We start from the raw sequence: 20,183 nt of genomic DNA on the forward strand, positions 1-20,183 counted from the left end.
TGACGGTCAGATGTCTCATCTGCGATTCCCCGTCTGGAAACTTCTTGATGATAAATGGCCTGAGTTTGGTAATGAGCCGAGAAACTTGAGATTGGCTCTTTCATCTGATGGATTCAATCCCCACAGTTCTCTAAGTAGCAGATATAGTTGTTGGCCGGTTATCTTAGTTACATATAATCTCCCTCCATGGCTGTGCATGAAACGAAAGTTCATGATGTTAACCTTATTGATTTCCGGTCCTAAACAACCCGGAAATGATATAGACGTCTACTTGGAGCCTTTGATTGATGATTTAAAATCTTTGTGGGATGGGATTAGAGGAGTGTATGATGCACATAATGGAGAATACTTTACACTCAGAGCTGCATTAATGTGGACAATTAATGATTTCCCCGCCTATGGAAACTTATCTGGTTGTGTTGTTAAAGGATATAAAGCTTGTCCAATATGCGGCGATGATACACCTAGTCACAGGTTGAAAAATGGCCACAAAATTTGTTACATTGGGCATAGAAAATGGTTACCAATCAATCATCCATATAGGAGGCAACGTGCAGCTTTTAGTGGGAAACTTGAATATGGCATACCTCCCGAGCCATTAACCGGAGAAGAAGTGCTGCATATGGTTGAAAATGGTGACAGAGTTTGTTGGAAGAAGAAATCAATATTCTTTGATCTCGAGTATTGGAAATACCTTCCTGTGAGGCATGCCCTAGATGTTATGCACATTGAGAAGAATGTTTGCGATAGTATCATTGGTACATTGCTGGAGATCCCTGGAAAAAATAAAGATGGGATTGCTGCTCGATTAGATTTATTGAACATGGGGGTCAAAACTGATTTGCAACCCGAGTATGGAGAAAGACGTACTCGTTTGCCTCCTGGGCCTTGGAATTTGTCAAGAGCAGAGAAGAGAGAGGTTTGCAATTCTTTCTATGGTATGAAGGTCCCTGAAGGTTATTCTTCAAATATTAAAAATCTTGTATCTTTACAAGATTCAAGACTTCTTGGCCTTAAATCACATGATTGTCATACCTTAATGCAACAATTGCTCCCTGTGGCAATTCGTTCTGTTTTGGAGAAGCCTGCAAGGTATGCAATAACTCGTTTGTGCTTCTTCTTCAATGCTATATGTGTAAAGACTGTTGATGTTTCCAAGCTAGATAAGTTGGAAGAAGATGTAGTAGTTACTCTGCGTTTGCTTGAGAAGTACTTTCCCCCTTCATTCTTTGATATCATGGTTCATCTAGTAGTACATCTTGTCAGAGAAGTTCGTCTATGTGGGCCAGTATATTTTAGGTGGATGTATCCGTTTGAAAGATATATGAAAGTGCTGAAGGGGTATGTTCAGAATCTTACTCGTCCCGAAGGTTGCATTGCTGAGCGGTATATAGCTGAAGAAGCGGTAGAGTTTTGTACTCAGCATTTATCTGATGTTAGTACAGTTGGAGTGCCTTCAAGCCAAAAGATGGGAGTTTCAAAGCCATTATCAGGTTGCACAGTGAGCGTAGTTGATCAGGACCTGTTGAATCAAGCACATCTATATGTCTTGGAGAATACGGAGGAAGTCCTACCTTATATCGAGTACGTATGAGTTTTATTCTTTAAGTTTCCGTTTTAAATTATTTCTTATGTTTATCTTATATATTTGGGACCGTAATGCTTGAATTTTTCGTGTCATGTAGGCAACATATGATCCACATCAAGACTGCTTATCCAAAATTTAGAAAGAGAACAAAGTGGCTGCAGGATAAGCACAATAGCACTTTCATTCAATGGCTACGCTTCAAGGTATATGTTGTTGAATAACATATTTCTCTTTTAATTTTCTTCTTATTTCTATGTTAGATTGAATTAAGATATGATTAATTTGCAGGTTCAAAGTGAACTTGAGGAAGACAATCATGGCGTATCAGAAAATTTAAGGTGGCTAGCAGCTGGTCCAAACATGGCAGTGCCATTATATAGGAGCTATCTTATTAAAGGTATTAAATTCAATATCAAGGCACAAGATGATGTGCGGACAAATCAAAATAGTGGAGTTTATTTACTTGCACATACCATGCAAGTTGCTAGTGCCAAGGATAAAAACCCAATTCTCTCAAATATGGGTTTCTATGGTGTCATTCAAGAAATTTGGGACCTTGACTATCAAAAGTTTACAATCCCAGTCTTTAGGTGTGATTGGATAGATAGTTCTGGTCTTGTAGTCGACGAACTTGGATTTACCCTTGTAGATTTGAGTAAAATTGGACATAGGAATGACCAATTTATTTTGGCTTCTCAAGTCAAACAAATATTTTTTGTTGACGACCCGATGCATCGTGGTTGGTCAGTAGTGTTATCAATGCCTAATAGAGAATATAATGATGTTATTGGTGATGAAGTCTTAGGTGATGTGATAATTGAGTGTGAGCCATTTACTAGAGGGATGCCAAATGTTGACACATTTGATGAACTGGTGGGTGAGTTAGGTGGTCAAAATATTCGAGATGGGTGTGAAGATATATGGATTGAATGATGCTTATGTAATTGGCAGTGTATGACATTAATTTTGTAATATATTGTAATGTGATTTCTTCACTTTCATTATACAGGTTTTGGCCACAAAACAATCAGTGCAAAAAATACTGGTTCCAGATTACATCATTATATTCTGCATAAAAAACGACGTCTGTTCAAATAAAACACGACGTTATTGTGAACCAGTTATTCAGCATATTTACCGACGTCTTAAAGCAACGTAACAATGAAGAACCACGACGCTACTGTGAAGCAATTATTCAGGATATCACGTCGGGGAAGGATTAAGAACCGCCATGTAATTCAAAATAACACGACTCCAATCCCATAATACCGACGTCTAAAAAACGAGATATATAATCTGAACGTTAAAAAATACGACGTCATCATACATTTTCCACGTCGCAAGTTCTTTTATAAACGAAGAGGAACGAAATGAATTCCGACGGTAATTCATTATAACCACCGTCTAATATCAATTAAACGACGTTATTTGTAATACGGCTCTCATCATAATCAACGCCGTCTATATGTTCTGTAATACGGCTCTCATTTATTTGGAACCGACGTTGTTTAGAAGTTCAACGTCGTCTATATTAATAAGTGCGTCGTGAGTAATGAATACATATAAATACAACGTCGACTATATAAATGCCACCGACGTTGTTTCGCATTTCAACGTCAACTATATAAATACATACGTCGTAAATAATGACACTGACAACTATTTTCACGTCATCTTTTTTAGAAAAATCGAAGTGGAAAATTTATTTCACGACGGTTGTTTGTAAATAAGAGACGTAGTAGATTTCAATAACGTCGTCTTCTTATGTATTTAAAGACGTCATATTTTTTCTTGTCGTGAAAATTATATTTAACGGCGTAGTGTTTTAGTTGTCGTCGTTGTATGTCTATCTTGCGGCCTTGTTCTTTTAATATGTGTCATATTTTTCCTTTTTAACGACGGTGATTTGTTTGTGTTGGTCGTCTATTCTCATCCTCGACTATTTTTTAGAACTTTAGCAGACTAAACACGTCTGTTTTTATTTGTTTTCGACGTTGTTTTATTTAACAACGTCTAATATTTATCGTCGTTGTTTGTTTCTGAAAATAGGACGTATAAATTTTGTAATACGACTCTCATATATTTGTAACCGACGTTGTTTCGTTGTTCAACGTCTACTCTATAAATACATACGTCGTAAATAATGACACTGACAACTATTTACACGTCATCTTTTATAGAAAAATCGAAGTGGAAAATTTATTTTACGACGGCTGTTTTTATATAGGCGACGTAGTAGGTATCAATAACGTCGTCTTCTAATGTATTTAAAGACGTCAAATTTTTTATTGTCGTGAAAATGATATTTAACGGCGTCTTATTTTAGTCCCGGTATTTTTTGTAGTAGTGTGATTAATAACATGTTGGCTTAAATGTCAAAATGGTCCCGGTATTTTACCCTATCGGCCAATTTTGGTCATTGTTATCAACTTGATCATTTTAGTCCTTGAGTTTGTATCCATTAGCCAATATAATCCATTCCGTCCAAATTATGTTAAATTTATAAATAAATAAAAACATTTTAAAAAAAAAATCTGTAATTGATTTTAAAAAAGAATTAAAACCCACACAAACACAACCTCCACTCCAATGTTATAGAGTACTGTAACAGATAAAAAATGACACAACCTCCACTCCCATGTTATTAAATACTGTAACATACACAAATAGATTACATTGGCTACCGGATACAAACACAAGGACCAAATTGGCCAAATTGATAATACGGGAACAACATTGGCCGATGAAATAAAACACAAGGAGCATTTTGCTATTTAAGCGGAAGATGTGTTATTGATCATAATGACAAATGGTGTTTTCACTTTTCTGCAATTAATTGTTTTAAGTACCTCTGGTTTTTTTATACAAGCAATATTCTACTATAATCTAATTTAAACTACAGTTTGGGGGATTTGAACTCGAGTACATAGTGGGGAACACATTCGCTCTACCAACTTGGCTAAGCCCGTGTTTGCAATTATCCTACGTCTTTAAGAGAATATTACTTATTATTTGAGTTGCTTGATATAGATTTGAGTTTATGGTTTCTGTTTATGTTTAGTTAGCTTTTAAAGGCTTATTCAACACCTCATCATTTAATTGTTTTTTTTTCATTTACTCATCTCTTATTTGTGCCTTATAACTCTCTGATCTTATTTCCATGGTTTGAATTCTCTTTCATTTCGACTGCAATTTTTTAGGTATGAGTCAAAGTTTATCAAGAAAATAGTTAAGGTGATCGGAGACAAACTAAGTCGCACACCCTTAAGTGTTGACCCCAACATAATTGGAATGAATTATCGAGCAGAAAATATCAATTTATGGTTACAACATGGATCAACTGACCCTGAGATAGTCGTAATTTATGGGATAAGTGGAATAGGGAAGACAACCATCGCAAAGTTTGTTTATAATTCAAACTATACAAAATTTGAAGGAAGCAGCTTCATTGAAAACATCAAAGAAATTTCACAGCAACCCAATGGCTTGGTGCAAATACAATCACAACTTCTTTCTGAAATTTTGATTGGGAGAAAAGTGAAAATACACTCTGTTAGTAAAGGAATAACTGCGATTGAAGATGCCCTATGGTCTAGAAGGGTTCTTATTGTTCTTGATGATGTGGATCATATGGACCAATTAGAAGCAGTACTTGGGCTCAAATATCGATTTTGTCCAGGAAGTAAAATCATCATAACAACCAAGCGTGCAAAATTGTTAAAAGCTCATCAAGTTACTATGGTGCATGCAGTTGAAACTTTGGATAACAAAGAATCATTGGAGCTCTTAAGTTGGCACGCTTTTGGCCAGGACCATCCGCTTGAAGATTACATAGAATATTCCGAAAAGCTAGTGCACCATTGCGGAGGACTTCCGTTAGCTCTTAAAGTTTTAGGTTCTTCTTTATTGGGGGAAATGATAGATGTATGGAAAAGTGCATTGGACAAGTTAGAAGCTATTCCAAATGGTGAAATCATAAGTAAACTAAGTGTTGATGCTCAAAATGGTTAGGCCAAGGTTGAGTCCAACTTAGTGATGAGGTGTGATAGATGATGGATGAAGGTGAGGACCTTCACCAAGTGTGTGAGGATTTGGGCAAGCGATAAACATATAAAAGACAAGATATACGTGGTTCACCCGAATGATGGGCTACGTCCACGGAGAAGGGTGTTCTCATTATGATAATGTTTGTTTACATTTGTACAAGGGGATTAGACCCAAATATAAAGATAACAAGTGAGAAGCCCAGCCCAGAGATGGATCCAGAAGAGAGAGTCCAAGGCCTAAGGGTCTAGGTCCAAGACCAGGATCCCCTTCTAAGGAAAGGGCAGTCCTCTTTTATAGGTGAGGGGGAGTCTTCACTTCTTGTAGTTTTTCGATGTGGGACTCCTCTTGCTTTGCTTAGAGTTGTGATTTGTGGTGATGCTTCTTTGGCTAAGGTGATGACCTCTCAAAGCATGGCACGTGGATGATCTAGCCTAGCTAGTTGCTCGGTCAGTTACGGTACCAACACTAAGAGTAGGCTACGACTCTTTGCAAGATGATGATGACCGAAGACTTTTCCTCCACATTGCTTGTTTCTTGATCGGAAAGGACAAAGATTACATTGTCAAAATACTAGATGGATGTGATTTGTACACAATTGTTGGCATTCAGAATCTCATCGATAGATGTTTAGTGACAATTGATAAATTTGACAAAGTGCAGATGCATGACTTGATTCGTGGAATGGGAAGAGAGATTGTTCGTTTAGAATCAAAGGACCCTTGGAAGCGTAGTAGAGTATGGCGTCATATGGATTCCTTCAAAATCCTGGTAGAAAAGAACGTAAGAAACATGTGCTATATGTAAGCATGTATATATGTTTTTATTTTTGTAAATGTTTTCCAAATGTTTTCCTCTTTTTCTTTCTATAGGGTACAAGAACAATTGAAGGGCTTGTCCTAGACATGCATATGCTCCGTACAAGCAGTCCCATAAACTCAAACGAGAAAGTATTGGAAACGAATGCATTTGCAAGGATGCAGGAAATAAAATTACTCCATCTTGGTCATGTACAACTTGACGGATGTTATGCAGAATTTTGTACGGGATTAAGATGGCTGTATTGGCTTAAATTTCCTTTGGATTCTATACCCTATAATTTTCCTTTGGGGAGCCTAATTGTTCTTGAAATCCATGACAGCGGCTTGAGACAAGTTTGTCAAGACACAAAAGTATGTAACTACACTTTTCAATTCCTTTCACATTACATTAGGATTTTCACTTGATAACAGATTATATATCTATATTAATTAACTCCTCCACATTGTTTTCTTCCCACAGTGTCTTCCATTATTGAAGATCCTTGATCTCAGACAGTGTCATAGCCTTACTGAAACTACTGACTTCTCATGTTGCCCCAATCTAGAGAAATTGGTTCTTGTAGACTGTGAAGGCCTGGTTGGTATCAATGAATCCATTGTAAAACTAGAGAGACTTGCTTACTTGAGTATGAAGAATTGCAAAAATGTTAGGATGCTTCCTAAAAACATCTTCACGCTAAAATTGCTTGAAACAATTATTGTATCTGGTTGCAAAAATCTTAGTGAGTTCTCAATTGAGATGTTGTGGAACATGGAGTCTCTGAAAGTGCTTGAGACAGATGGAATTCCAATAGGTGAATTCTGGCCAGGAAGAAGTTTATCTATCTTGAGTTGTTTACAATCCTCCTTAGTAGAGTTGAGTCTTCAGGGGTGCAATCTTTCAGATGATTCCTTTCCTAGGGATTTTAGTAATCCAGCCTCGTTGCGGATACTAAATCTAGGGCACAATCCAATTTGTTGCCTTCCAAATTGTGTCCAAGGATTAACAGGGCTCAATGAACTCTTCTTTTGGGAATGTAGAAGGCTCAAGTCCCTTGTGAGGTTACCAAAAGTAGGCCGACTGCACCTGGAATTTTGTGTATCACTGAAAAAAATAGCAAATCAATCCGATCAGTTTCAAAAACACACTACCTCCTGCTTTCACAACGACAATCTAGTTGAATGGGAGTATAACTACAAGCTAGAACCCATTGGAAGAGTTGATGTAAAGATTATCAACCTTTTGGGCTTGTGCAAGTTGGAATCCATGGCACGGATTCGGCTTCGAAAACCATACCAGTCAAGTAATGGTGACGATCTGAATCCTGTCCAGGTGCATGCGCCTCTCTCTCTCTCTCTCTCTCTCTCTCTCTCTCTCTCTCTCTCTCTCTCATATGATTGATTATAGGAAAAGTTGACTAATATTGTGTGGGATTTCCATGTCATATATTATACATTAGGGACTGTACGAACGTGGTATATTCAGCACATTTTTTGCAGGGGAGGAGGTTCCTGGCCAGTTCAGCCATAAAAGTGGAGGGTCCTCAATATCTTTTACTGTGCCTTTACTTGATAATTATCACAGAATTGGAGGCTTGAAGGTCTTTGCTGTGTACACAAAACATGCCAATGATTCTCCTTGGGCTTTACCTGGGCCAATGATTACTAGAGTCAGAAATAAGAGCAAGGGCCTCAAGTGGATCTATGCCCCATCACACTGCGGTATTCCAGGTAAAGGAGAAGACATGACATGGTTAAGCCATTGGAATTTGGAGGAGGAGGTTCACTTGGATGGTGGCGATCAAATGGCTGTTTCTGTAATTATGGAACCTTGGCTCCTGGTAAAGGAGTTTGGCATCCAGCTTGTGCAGCAGCTGCAAAGTACCCAACACAAAACCATTGATCCTTATAATGTTGTATGTGTCACGAGTGGACATCCAGATCAATATCAGCCAGGAGTATTCTTGCTCTCACGCAGAAGTGTACCGATAAAAGATCCGATTTGGTTCAATAAGATCCTTGGAGACTCTGATGAAGAAGATACGACAGGTGTGTTGTTTATTGGCGCATTTGATGACACCACTAATCAATTAGTATCACAATATCTATTTGTTTGTTAGGATCAGATCGGATCATCTAATTTGTTGTTCAAAGGTTAGTCCATATTCGTTTCAAAAACAAGTTTCCTCTAATTTGTTTTTTTATGTTTTCCCGACATAGAAGAAGAGCAAACAATTGCAGCAGCCAAGACAGACGGAAATATTAACTCCAGAGGCCTCCTCCGTGGCTGGAAGTCGCTCATCACTGCCGCTCGCTTCTTTCTCACGCTTCTCTTATCACTCGCTCTTCTTCACTTTCTCACAAAAAGAAGGGACAGTCCAAAAGCCATGGATGGATGAATGTTTTCCACTGGAACAGTCGGATTGAGTTGTGTTCTGCCTTCATATAAATTAGCATCAAACTCTTGTTTTGCATATATCCAATGTCTTCCTTCCTAAGACCAATTTCATTTCATAGCAATAAATATATCTCCTTCTGAGGACATATATATATATATATATATCATGCAATGTTCTCTTTTGATTCTTTCTGCTGTTAATTTAGAAAATTATTTTCCGAGAGGAGCTCAAGAGAACCAAAATCTCAATCATCACAAATTTCATCAGTACCATATGTTTAGTTCGATATTTAGCTTAGTAGAGAGAGAACTTTCCAACTAGGTAGTACGCATATTCTTCTTTACCAATAATTGGCAAGAGTCAATGCATATCAAGAAAATACACTTCTATTTTTTTTAATACAAGAAAGCTATATGTTTCTAAAAGACAAGCCTAAGCGAGTTTCACATATAAACCCATAAGTGTGGCTTAAATTATAAAATTACCCACAATCCCCGACAGCTGCCCGTGGCCACCACCCAAGTTCCATGAAGGGTACAGAAAAAATGGGCACAGAAGATCTGAAGTCCAACACTACGATCAAACTAGTTGGATTGCTTTTGTTACTTTCTCCCTTTTTTATCTTAAAGAAAAAAATAACACAATGATTTCATTTCCTTGACTCAAAATAATTGCTTTTTAAGTCAATGGATGGATGATCCTTTCATTTGGTCATTCACAAGCTGCTTGTTTATACAATCCAGGAAGGAAGTAGGAACCTCAAAACTTGATAGAATATTTAATTTCCCCGCAGACAGTTTATTTGTTCACAACACCTCATCCATGGGACTTGTGAGAGAAATTTCACAACAACCCAATGGCTTGGTTCAAATACAAATACAACTTATTTCTGATATTTTGTATGGGAGAAAAGTAAAAATACAGAGTGTTAGCAATGGAATGACTGAAATAGAAGAGGCCGTAAGCTCTAAAAGGGTTTTTCTTGTTCTCGACGATGTGGATCATATTAGCCAATTAGATGTGGTGCTTGGGATGAAAGATCGGTTTTATCCAAGAAGTAAAATCATCATAACAACTACCCGTGCAGGATTGTGAAAGGCTCATCAAGGTACTAAGGTGCATGCTGTTCAAACTTTGGATAACAAAGAATCATTGGAGCTCTTAAGTTGGCACGCTTTTGGCCAGGACCATCCCATAGAAGGTTACATAAAGTATTCAAAAAAACTCGTGCACCTTAGCGGAGGACTTCCATTAGCTCTTCAAGTTTTAAGTTCTTCTTTGTTGGGGGAAAGTATAGGTGTATGGAAAGTGCGTTGGAGAAATTAGAAGCCATTCCAAATGGTGAAATAGTAAATAAGCTAAGAGTACGTAAGTTACGACCCTTTGCAAGATGACCATGACCAAAAATTATTCCTCCACATTGCTTGTTTCTTTAGAGGAAAGGACAAATATTACATTGTTACAATACTAGACGGATGTGATTTCTATGCAATTTTTGGCATTCAAATTCTCATTGATAGATGTTTGATTACAATTGATAAATGGGAGAAGGTGCAGATGCATGACATGATCTATGCAATGGGAAGCGAAATTGTTCGCCTAGAATCAGAGAAGCCTTGGAAGTATAGTAAAGTATGGCAACATAAGGATTCCTTCAATATCTTGACAAAAAAGAAGGCAAGGAAAATATTCTTATATGCACACATATATGTTTTTCATCTTGTTGTAAATATTTTCCAAATGTTTTTCCCTTTTCTTTTGTAGGGTACAGATACAATTGAAGGCCTTGTCCTCGACATGCACATGAATTTAAAATGGTCTTGGTGCCAAAAGCCCAAAAAAGAAAACCAAAGCCCAAAACAAGGTAACCCATAACGTAAAACTCAAGGAAAACAGAGTAACAAAGGTCAAAGAGTGAAAGGAGGACATGGAAGATTAAGAGACACTCTGTTTCTGTGGTCTACGTTAGCCTAATCTCTTTTCAAGTCAAGTCAATGGAGTTATGGGTAGGTTGTCTTTTCATTCATTAAATTCTGCAATTCATCATAACATGCTTGGCTTTCGATGAGACACCTGCAAACGCTAGTTTGTTTCTTGACCACTTCAAGTCGTCGATATCCATGGCTCTTGTGAGAGCATCCGATCCACAAACCTCCTCTGTTTCCAGTGCTTCTCGATATTGTCGTTATCACGTGTTCCTGAGTTTCAAAGGCCAAGACACTCGCAAGACTTTCACTGACCACCTCTACACGGCCCTTGTCAACGCTGGATTTCGCACTTTCCGAGACGACGACGAAGTCGAGAGAGGAGAAGCTATCAAGCCCGAACTGCAGAAAGCAATCAAACACTCACGAACTTCTGTTATTGTGTTCTCAAAAAACTACGCATCGTCCAGATGGTGTCTTGACGAGCTCGTCATGATCCTTGAACGGCTCTCAGCTGACCATGTCGTTTTACCTGTCTTCTACGACGTGGATCCATCCGATGTGCGGAACCAGACAGGAAGTCTTGCAAAGGCATTTGCTAGACACCAAAAAACCCAACCGTCGAACAAAGTGAAGGAATGGAGGGAGGCACTTGCAGAGGTTGCAGATCTGGCAGGGATGGTCTTACCAAATCAAGCTAATGGGTAGTTTCATTCCTACCATTTCTTTTATTTACAAGTCTCTTTCTACAGTTGAAATACTGAAAATGGACTTTTTCTTTTTTATAACTCCTTTCGACGAGTTAATAATGGAGATTTCATATTATTTTTACTTGTTTTACTTTAAAATGTATCTTCCTCAATATAAACTTAACAGTAAGAATATTCTACTATCCTTAAAATAAATGAAATCAAAATTGAACACATATTTTGAATTCCATATGCATGACACGTCTAACTCATTTCTCATTTAAGCAAATCAAACAAATCGAAGTTGGGTTGACGGATTGTACTATTGCAAGGATGTTTGATATATATTTTTCATTTGGATTGTAACTTTTCAGACGTGACTCAAAGTTTATCAATAAGATTGTTCAAGTGATAGGAGAAAAACTAAGGCGTAGACCCCTAAGTGTTCCCCACATCATGATCGGAATGCATTCTCGAGTCAACGAACTTAACTTATGGTTACAAGATGGATCAGATGATGTCGGTATACTTGTAATTTATGGCATGAGTGGAATAGGGAAGACAACCATTGCAAAGTCTCTTCATAATACAAACTTTGGAAGATTTGAAGGAAGTAGCTTCATCGAAAACATTAGAGAAATTTCACAACAACCCAATGGCTTAGTTCAAATACAAAAACAATTTCTTTCTGACATTTTGAATGGGAGAAAAATGAAAATAAGCAGTGTTAGTGAGGGATTAATTAAGATTGAAGATGCAATAAGCTCTAAAAGGGTTCTTCTTGTTCTCGATGATGTGGATCATATAGACCAATTAGATGCAGTATTTCAAAGGAAAGATCGATTTTATCCGAGAAGTAAAATCATCATAACAACTAGGCGTGCAAGATTGTTAAAGGCTCGTCAAGTTACTAAGGTGTATGCAGTTGGAACTTTGACTCAAAAAGAATCATTGGAGCTCTTCAGTTGGCACGCTTTTGGCCAAGACCATCCTATTGAAGATTACATAGAATATTCAGAGAAGCTAGTCGATCATTGCGGAGGACTTCCATTAGCTCTCAAAGTTTTAGGTTCTTCTTTGTTGGGGGAAAGTACATGTCTATGGAAAAGTGCATTGGAGAAGTTAGAAGCTATTCCAAATGGTGAAATAATAAATAAACTAAGAGTAAGCTATGACTCTTTGCAAGATGACCATGACCGAAATTTATTCCTCCACATTGCTTGTTTTTTTATCGGAATGGACAAAGATTATTCCTCCACCATGACCGAAAATACTGGATGGATGTGATTTCTATACAATTGTTGGCATTCAAAATCTCATCGATAGATGTTTGGTGACAATAGTTGATGGATGGGACAAGGTACAGATGCACGACCTGATTCGTGGAATGGGAACAGAAATTGTTCGCCTAGAATCAAATGAGCCTTGGAAGCGTAGTAGAGTATTGCATCATAAGGACTCTTTCAAAATCTTGACGGAAAAGAATGTAAGAAATATGTGTTCTTTGTACACATATATGTTTTTCTTCTTGTAAATATTTTCGAAATGTTTTTTGCCTTTTCTTTTTGTAGGGTACAGAAACAATTGAAGGTCTTGTCCTCGACATGCAAATGTGCCCTACTATAAACTCAAATGAGAAAGTCTTGGAAACCAATGCATTTTCAAGGATGCGGGAACTAAAACTACTCCATCTTAGTCATGTACAACTTAACGGATCTTATGCAGAATTTTGTACAGGACTAATATGGTTGTGTTGGACTAAGTTTCCTTTGGATTCTATACCCGTTGATTTTCCTTTGGAAAGCGTTATTATTCTTGAAATGCAATACAGCGGTCTGAGACAAGTATTCAAGGGAACAAAAGTATGTTACTCTCTACTCTTTTCAATTTCTTTTTCATTTTCATTAGGCTTTTAGTTTGATAACAAATTATATATTTATAACAATTAACTCCCCACCTTGTTTTCTTCGGTTTTCCCCTACAGTATCTTCCATCCTTGAAGATCCTTGATCTCAACCATTCTCATTCCCTTACAGAAACCATTGACTTCTCATATTGCCCAAATCTAGAGAAATTGGTTCTAGTAGACTGTACAAGCCTGATTTATGTCCATGGATCCATTGGAAACCTAGAGAGACTTATTTACTTGAATATGAAAGATTGCAAAAACCTTAGGATGCTTCCCAAGAACATTTGTATGCTAAAATCACTTGAAACATTTATTATATCTGGTTGCTCAAATCTTAGTGAGTTATCAACTGAGATGTTGAGGAATATGGACGCGTTAAAAGTGCTTGAGACAGATGGAATTCCGATAAGTGAATTATGGCTAGAAAAAAGTTCGAGTATCTTGGGTTCTTTACCATGCGCTCTAATGGAATTAAGTCTTTGGGGTTGCAATCTTTCGGATGATGCACTTCCTATGGATTTTAGTAATTTGTCCTCATTGCAGAGACTAAATCTAGGGAATAATCCAATTAGTAGCCTACCAAATTGTATCAAAGGATTAACAAGGCTCCATACACTCTCTTTAAATGAGTGTACGATTCTCAAATCGCTTCTGGGGTTACCAAAACTAAAGGACTTGCATATCTTAAATTGCACATCATTGGAGAAAATAACATATCAATCTTCTTCGTCAGTGTCATGCACATATGGTTACAACCACAACCTAGTTGAGTGGCAGTACAAGTACAAGTTACAACCCATTGGAAGTGTAGATGTAGAAATGATCAACCTCTTGGGATTGTGCAACTTGTTGGAATCAATGGCACCAATTCGGATACACACACTGTACGGATATTTACAAAATGATGATCCAATTCCCGTCCAGGTGTGCGCCTCTCTCTCTCTCTCTCTCTCTCTCTCTCTCTCTCTCTCTCTCTCTCTCTCTCATATGATCGCAGGAAAGAGTTGACTAATATTGCCAGTTCTATTGCATATATATAGGGACTGTACGAACATGGTATATTCAGCACAGTTTTTGGTGGGAATAAGGTTCCAGGCAAATTCAGCCATAAAAGCAGAGGGTCCTCAATATCTTTTACTGTGCCATTACTTGATAATCACAGAACTCGAGGCTTGATTGTCTTTGTTGTCTATGTGAATGCTGGCTATGATTCTCCTCCTATTATCCACCACAATTATTTGTCACAAATAATAGTAAAAAATAAGAGCAACGGTCTGAGGGGGCGGTATTGCCCATCACGCTACGGTATTCCAGGTGAAGGAGAAGACATGATATGGTTAAGCCACTGGAATTTGGAGGATGATCAGTTACAAGGTGGCGATGAAGTGGTTGTTTCTGTAATTATGAAATCTGGGCTTCTGGTAAAGGAGTTGGGCATCCGACTTGTGCAGATGCAACAAGAAGAGAATCATAATATGATGAGTATTTCCACAGATTCTTCTTCTGATGATCGAATATGGTATAATAAGTGCCTTGGGGACTCTGATGAAGAAGATAAGAGAGGTGTGATGTTTTATTGACGCAGTTCATAATTTTACTCCAACTATTTCCAAATATAAAACAAAATAATAAATGAATCTATATTTCGTTAGTCACCTATTCACAGGTCAGTCCCTATTCCTCTCTAATTTGTTGGGATTTTCACTTGTCTTGTTTATATGTTTTCCAGAGGAGGTTTTCTCTCGTTTTGTATGTTTACCAGACGAAGAAGAAGAGCAACAGGATGATATCACAGTTGCGACCACCACAGGCAGCAATAACTCAGGCGGCCTCCGTGGCTGGAAGGTGCTCGTCACTACAGCTTGCTTCTTTCTCACCCTTACTCTCATCACTCGGTCTTCTCCCTCACGCAGAAAGAAGCAACCGTCCACAAGCCCTGGATGAATTGTATGTACATCTCAACAGCAGACTATCTGTTTTCTCTTCTTAGAAGGCAACTTTTTAAGGTAATAAAAGGATCAGAATCATCAAATAATATACTAGCAATATATTTAGACTAATAACTGGAACAAGTATGCCAGAGCGTTCCTGTTATTTTGACTATTCATTGGACCCAAGCCCATTCAGTTTCTGTTTACAACAAAGGGGCTTCTAATTCTGTGATTGGGCCATGATTGGACTGATTACTCAAGCCCAATTCTCTTTTTAATATATGGCTTTAACCCACCCCAGGTTCCGAAAGCCAATGATCTTTTGCTGGAAAAGGCTGAAGTGAGCTGGATGCCTGGCGCCAAGTTCAAAACAAAGTAGTTGGGGCCGATCAGAGCTTAAACAAATATTAAATCAGTAAATATTCCCTGGCGCCCATCTCTATATTCTTGCTTTTTCTTCCACTTTGGGAATAATTAGCAAGAAGACAGATTATTCAAATGATTGTTGGCGATATATGACTCTCATCACCCAGTCATCATCGTCTTGGAGCACTCAACCTAAATTCTAAATCCTTAACCAAACACCATAACTGTTTATTGCTGAACTAGCCTAAACAGGGTTTTTAGATTCAATCTAGGGTTTTTTAAGGTTTTTATTTCAGCCCGATTGGGTTTCCATAGGCCTGAATCACAATTTAGGCCCGATTTCACCAAATCTTAGCCCAATCTAAGGCTATCATGGGCCCGATTTAGGTTTTTGAGCCCAATCAAGGGTATATTGACCAAAACATTGGTTTTTCAGCTTTTTTTTTCTTATTTAAATCGTTGATTAACAAGTCCCACATGTCAATTGGGCTAACTTCAAAAAATCATTAAAACTCATTGGTGCTTTGAAAAGTTCACCAAAAATTACTCCGAACTTGTAATCACATATGCTTTTATCTCGTTACGTCCAAATCACATGTACTTTTTGTTAGATTAATTGGCATTGACTTTTGTTAGATTAATTGTGTAATTGATATGGATTTTGTTCATATTTGATATGAATTTTGGTAAGCTAATTGTATAATTGACATGAATTTTGTTCATATTAATTGGTATATTATATAGACTATAGTCTATTAGTTCTAGACGTAAAAATCTTATTTGTTTTAATTATGAATGACATTAGTATTGTTTAAATTCTAAGGATATTTAGTTGTTTGAATTTTTCTATTATTGAGTTTTTACCCTTTTAAATATTGCTCCTCTCCTGAAAAATTCATGTTTAAGTTTCAAGCCCACTTAGGCAGATACAATCATAAACGATTGAAAATGCAATTTGATTGCATTTGTTGTTTTGAACTACATGAACTCTTAAAGATTGGATATAAACATATAAGTACACATTTAAAAGATTCATGTATGGAGTATGAGATGCCCCAAAAAATTCTTTCAGTAATTGCTGGTAAAAGTTTAGGGTCGCCGTCAGCTTGTGCACCAGCATCACATTGTGTCCCCTATCCAGAGTAAAGGAATAAAATTAATCAATTTGTGCAAATAGGAACATAACTTTCATGACATATGAAGGAGGAAATTAAAGCAAACCTAACAAGCACATCAAAGTAGGGATCACCAATGGGCCGGGCTAGGCCAGCCCATATTGAACGGGATTCAGAGAGGAGAGAGAAAATAACGAGTTGGGTTAGAGAATGTCACAAGGAGTTCATATGAATTTTTGTTGTATTTTTCTAATTTTTAATTTATTTCTTGTGAATTTTAGATAATTTTATAGGATTTTAGTATGAAATATTGGCTAAGTATGAAAATTGGTTTTTCAGAATAAGAAAACTTAAGATAATTTTTGGTGGCTTATATTCCTTACACATCAAATAAGAAAACTTGATTTTATGGGATTTTAGTATGAAGTATATATTCACTTAAATGAGCCATCATTTTTAGCCTAAATTGTATTTTGCACTAAAGCCGATTTTTCATATTTTGATTTGGTGGGAATTTAATTTTCTAATTTTTTTTTTTAAATCCAAAAATGGGTATTTCCTTATTTACAATGTAAACTTAATTACATTGGGCTTTTAATCTGAAAGCGCCTCAGTTGATGACTTTGTAGTGAAATCCAATCACTAAAACTATACAATGTTCTAACCATTCCCTTTACGGTATAAACTTGGGTACAAACTTAAAGTGACCAACTTCTTTGACCAATTGATTTCGAATCGAGTCAAAAACTTGGGTAACATCATAATATGGTGGGAGGAGTCATTGGGTGACTTTTTACTGAAACTTGGACAACATCATAATAAGCTCCAAAAGAGGATATGGAAGGCTAATGAGTGGCAAACAATTAAAAAATCTCAAACAAAATATTAATTAAAAGATATTAGTAAGGCTAATGAGTCACATAATAGGCATTAAAAAACTCATAGCCCTCACACACACAGGTGGCATGGTTCATTCGTATATAGCAGTCAAAGGATTACGAGATGTACAAAATTAAGAAAAACCAATATTGTTATGATATAGCACTTACAATTATGCTCTCTATTTTTTAGTTAAAATTTAGCTAAAAACACACAAAGCTATTGATTAATCATGATTTGAGTTGAAAAAACCCTAGCCCCCATTCTCTCTCTCTCTCTCTCTCTCTCTCTCTCTCTCTCTCTCTCTCTCTCTCTCTCTCTCTCTCTCTCTCTCTCTCTCTCTCTCTCTCTCTCTCTCTCTCTCTTGTGTTGTGTGTTTCGGAGAGGGGGAGGAGGCCACTCCTCCTTCTCTCTCCCTCTCTCTTTCGTTTCGTTACCTCTCTACTTATTTTTCCCCTTCCCCATCTATTGGATTTTGGTCTTTTTTTTCCATGAACGATTTGAGTTTTATTTTTGTCTTTCAGATTTCACATACCATTCAGCTGACCCAAAGCTGAAGAGGCAAAAATTTAGATTTGAAAATTGAGCTATTTCAAGCTCAATCTCAATGCGGGGGAACTAACTTAGTACCAGCATATAATGTGACTAAATATAATCTGAATTATAGTGAATAACTAATGCAAGGGAATCTTGCACATGTTGGCCAATTTGCGTTACAAAATAAATACAATAGTATGATGAAGTAGTTTAAACATACTATCTGTTGCTTGAACAACGCATGGGTTCTTTCTTTTCAAGTAAAGCCTGTAACAACAACTTATGTGATAAATGTTAAAGGTTAGATTGGAATTAATAACACTCTCAAATTCCAACAACAAAATTCATAACAAATCAAATCAGTTTGGATTTCCAGTATTCATCCCATCTGTAAAAGTCCAGGCAACAATTGTATGAAGTTAGATTGGGTTGAACTAGATTTAGCATAGTCCTCCTAGGTTTTGGAAGCAGTTGCCTCAGCATGACACTTCTAGTATTTGAGAATAGGGAGAGGTTTACTCAGTCCATGGTATGAACTGAGACTTTGTCGTTCGCCATTACTCAGTTTTCAAGTGGCCATATATCTTTATAAAAGACAGAGAGCTCCAACTACTCCTATTATTATTTTATGTTTCTGGACAAAACAAACAACTCGTAATGACATTAGAAAGTGAACAATACTCATTAATAAAGGACTACAACTTGTCACTGTCGCCAATTAGCTAATTGTTTACCTTAAAACAAGTAAAAAACTCTGCCCGCCCTCTAGACAAAGACATCTTTGTTTCATTTGCTTGACTAAAAATAATTGCTTTTTAAGTCAATGGATGCGCTATCCTTTCATTTGGAACCTTATAATTCATTTCCATTCAGACAAAGTGTTTCTTCACCACACCTCATTCATGGCACTTGTGAGAGCAACTCAACAAACCTCCTCTTCTAATACTTCTCGATGTTGTCATTATCACGTGTTCCTCAGTTTCAAAGGTGAAGACACTCGCAAGACTTTCACTGACCACCTCTTCACAGCCTTGGTCAATGCCGGATTTCACACTTTCCGAGACGATGATGAGCTGGAGAAAGGAGAAGATATTAAGCTCGAACTGCATAAAGTGTCAAAATATGAAACATATAAGAGAATATTATTTGTGGGGATTTCTTGTGTATACTTCTCTTTATAGGAGGTTGTATTTATAATACAATAAACCATTGTAGGTCAAGGAAAGTAATAACTCCAGATTCTATTTACAGTAAAAAAATCAGAAATTAGAGTAAATCAATTATATTGAATATAGGAATCCTTAGCGTGTAAGGAAAGTAACTACGGGTCCATAAGTCACGTCAACACTCCCCCTCACATTGGTGCATAGATGTCGTCAATGCCCAACTGGTCCAGTGAATTGTGGAATGCTCTACTAGAAATTTCCTTTATCGAAATATCCGCCAATTATCCTCGAACTTTACGAACAAAAACTGAATCACTTTAGCTTCAAGCTTCTCTTTGATATAGTGTCGATCCACCTCAACATGTTTGGTGCGATCATGTTGAACTGGATTCTGTGCAATATCTATTGCAACCTTGTTGTCACAAAAGATATTCATTGCAGAAATAGGTCGATACCTGTAACACCCCGACCCCAAATTTCCCCAAATTTTACCCTTATTTAATTATTTAATTATTTAAGGGTATTTTAGTCATATTTTTAACCGGAGAGAGTTTGGGACCGTGACTTGTATTTTTGGATAGGTCGTACTGAGACGAGTTCATAGACACGTAGTGGGCTCGAATCGGAGTTGTAACGAGAGAGATATGGTCAAAAGAGGCCCAGTGGCATAATCATAAATATTTCGAAATGGAATTTTTTATAAAATCTGGTTTTTCTCTCTCTCTCTCTCTCCCCCGCGACCTCTCCCTCTCTCCCATCAGCTCTCCCTCTCTCTCTCCTCGCAACTCCGGCCACCGGCCACGACTATGGACGGGGCCGGTACCAAAATGACCGA

General features: G+C 37.2%; 3 protein-coding genes and 2 pseudogenes across 3 annotated transcripts; all 5 read left to right on the forward strand.

Annotated features, from left to right (window-relative positions):
• The window catches only part of LOC109947392, a 25,751-nt pseudogene extending 19,312 nt beyond the window's left edge, over window positions 1–6,439 (forward strand).
• On the forward strand, window positions 6,687–8,831 carry LOC18771140. Its single transcript, XM_020557351.1, has 4 exons — window positions 6,687–6,692; window positions 6,914–7,765; window positions 7,893–8,481; window positions 8,653–8,831. The coding sequence occupies exons 1-4, from the start codon at window positions 6,687–6,689 to the stop codon at window positions 8,829–8,831; spliced, it is 1,626 nt and encodes a 541-aa protein (XP_020412940.1).
• On the forward strand, window positions 9,654–10,612 carry LOC109947393 (annotated as a pseudogene).
• LOC18771079 (TMV resistance protein N) lies at window positions 10,844–12,733 on the forward strand. The gene is made up of 2 exons (XM_020558679.1): window positions 10,844–11,460; window positions 11,820–12,733. The coding sequence occupies exons 1-2, from the start codon at window positions 10,952–10,954 to the stop codon at window positions 12,730–12,732; spliced, it is 1,422 nt and encodes a 473-aa protein (XP_020414268.1). The 5' UTR covers window positions 10,844–10,951; the 3' UTR covers window position 12,733.
• On the forward strand, window positions 12,717–15,580 carry LOC109946245 (protein SUPPRESSOR OF npr1-1, CONSTITUTIVE 1-like). Its single transcript, XM_020558678.1, has 5 exons — window positions 12,717–12,931; window positions 13,017–13,307; window positions 13,430–14,278; window positions 14,395–14,917; window positions 15,084–15,580. The coding sequence occupies exons 1-5, from the start codon at window positions 12,812–12,814 to the stop codon at window positions 15,296–15,298; spliced, it is 1,998 nt and encodes a 665-aa protein (XP_020414267.1). The 5' UTR covers window positions 12,717–12,811; the 3' UTR covers window positions 15,299–15,580.

Source organism: Prunus persica, chromosome G2, assembly GCF_000346465.2.
Source record: "Prunus persica cultivar Lovell chromosome G2, Prunus_persica_NCBIv2, whole genome shotgun sequence".
NCBI classification, from domain to species: domain Eukaryota; kingdom Viridiplantae; phylum Streptophyta; class Magnoliopsida; order Rosales; family Rosaceae; genus Prunus; species Prunus persica.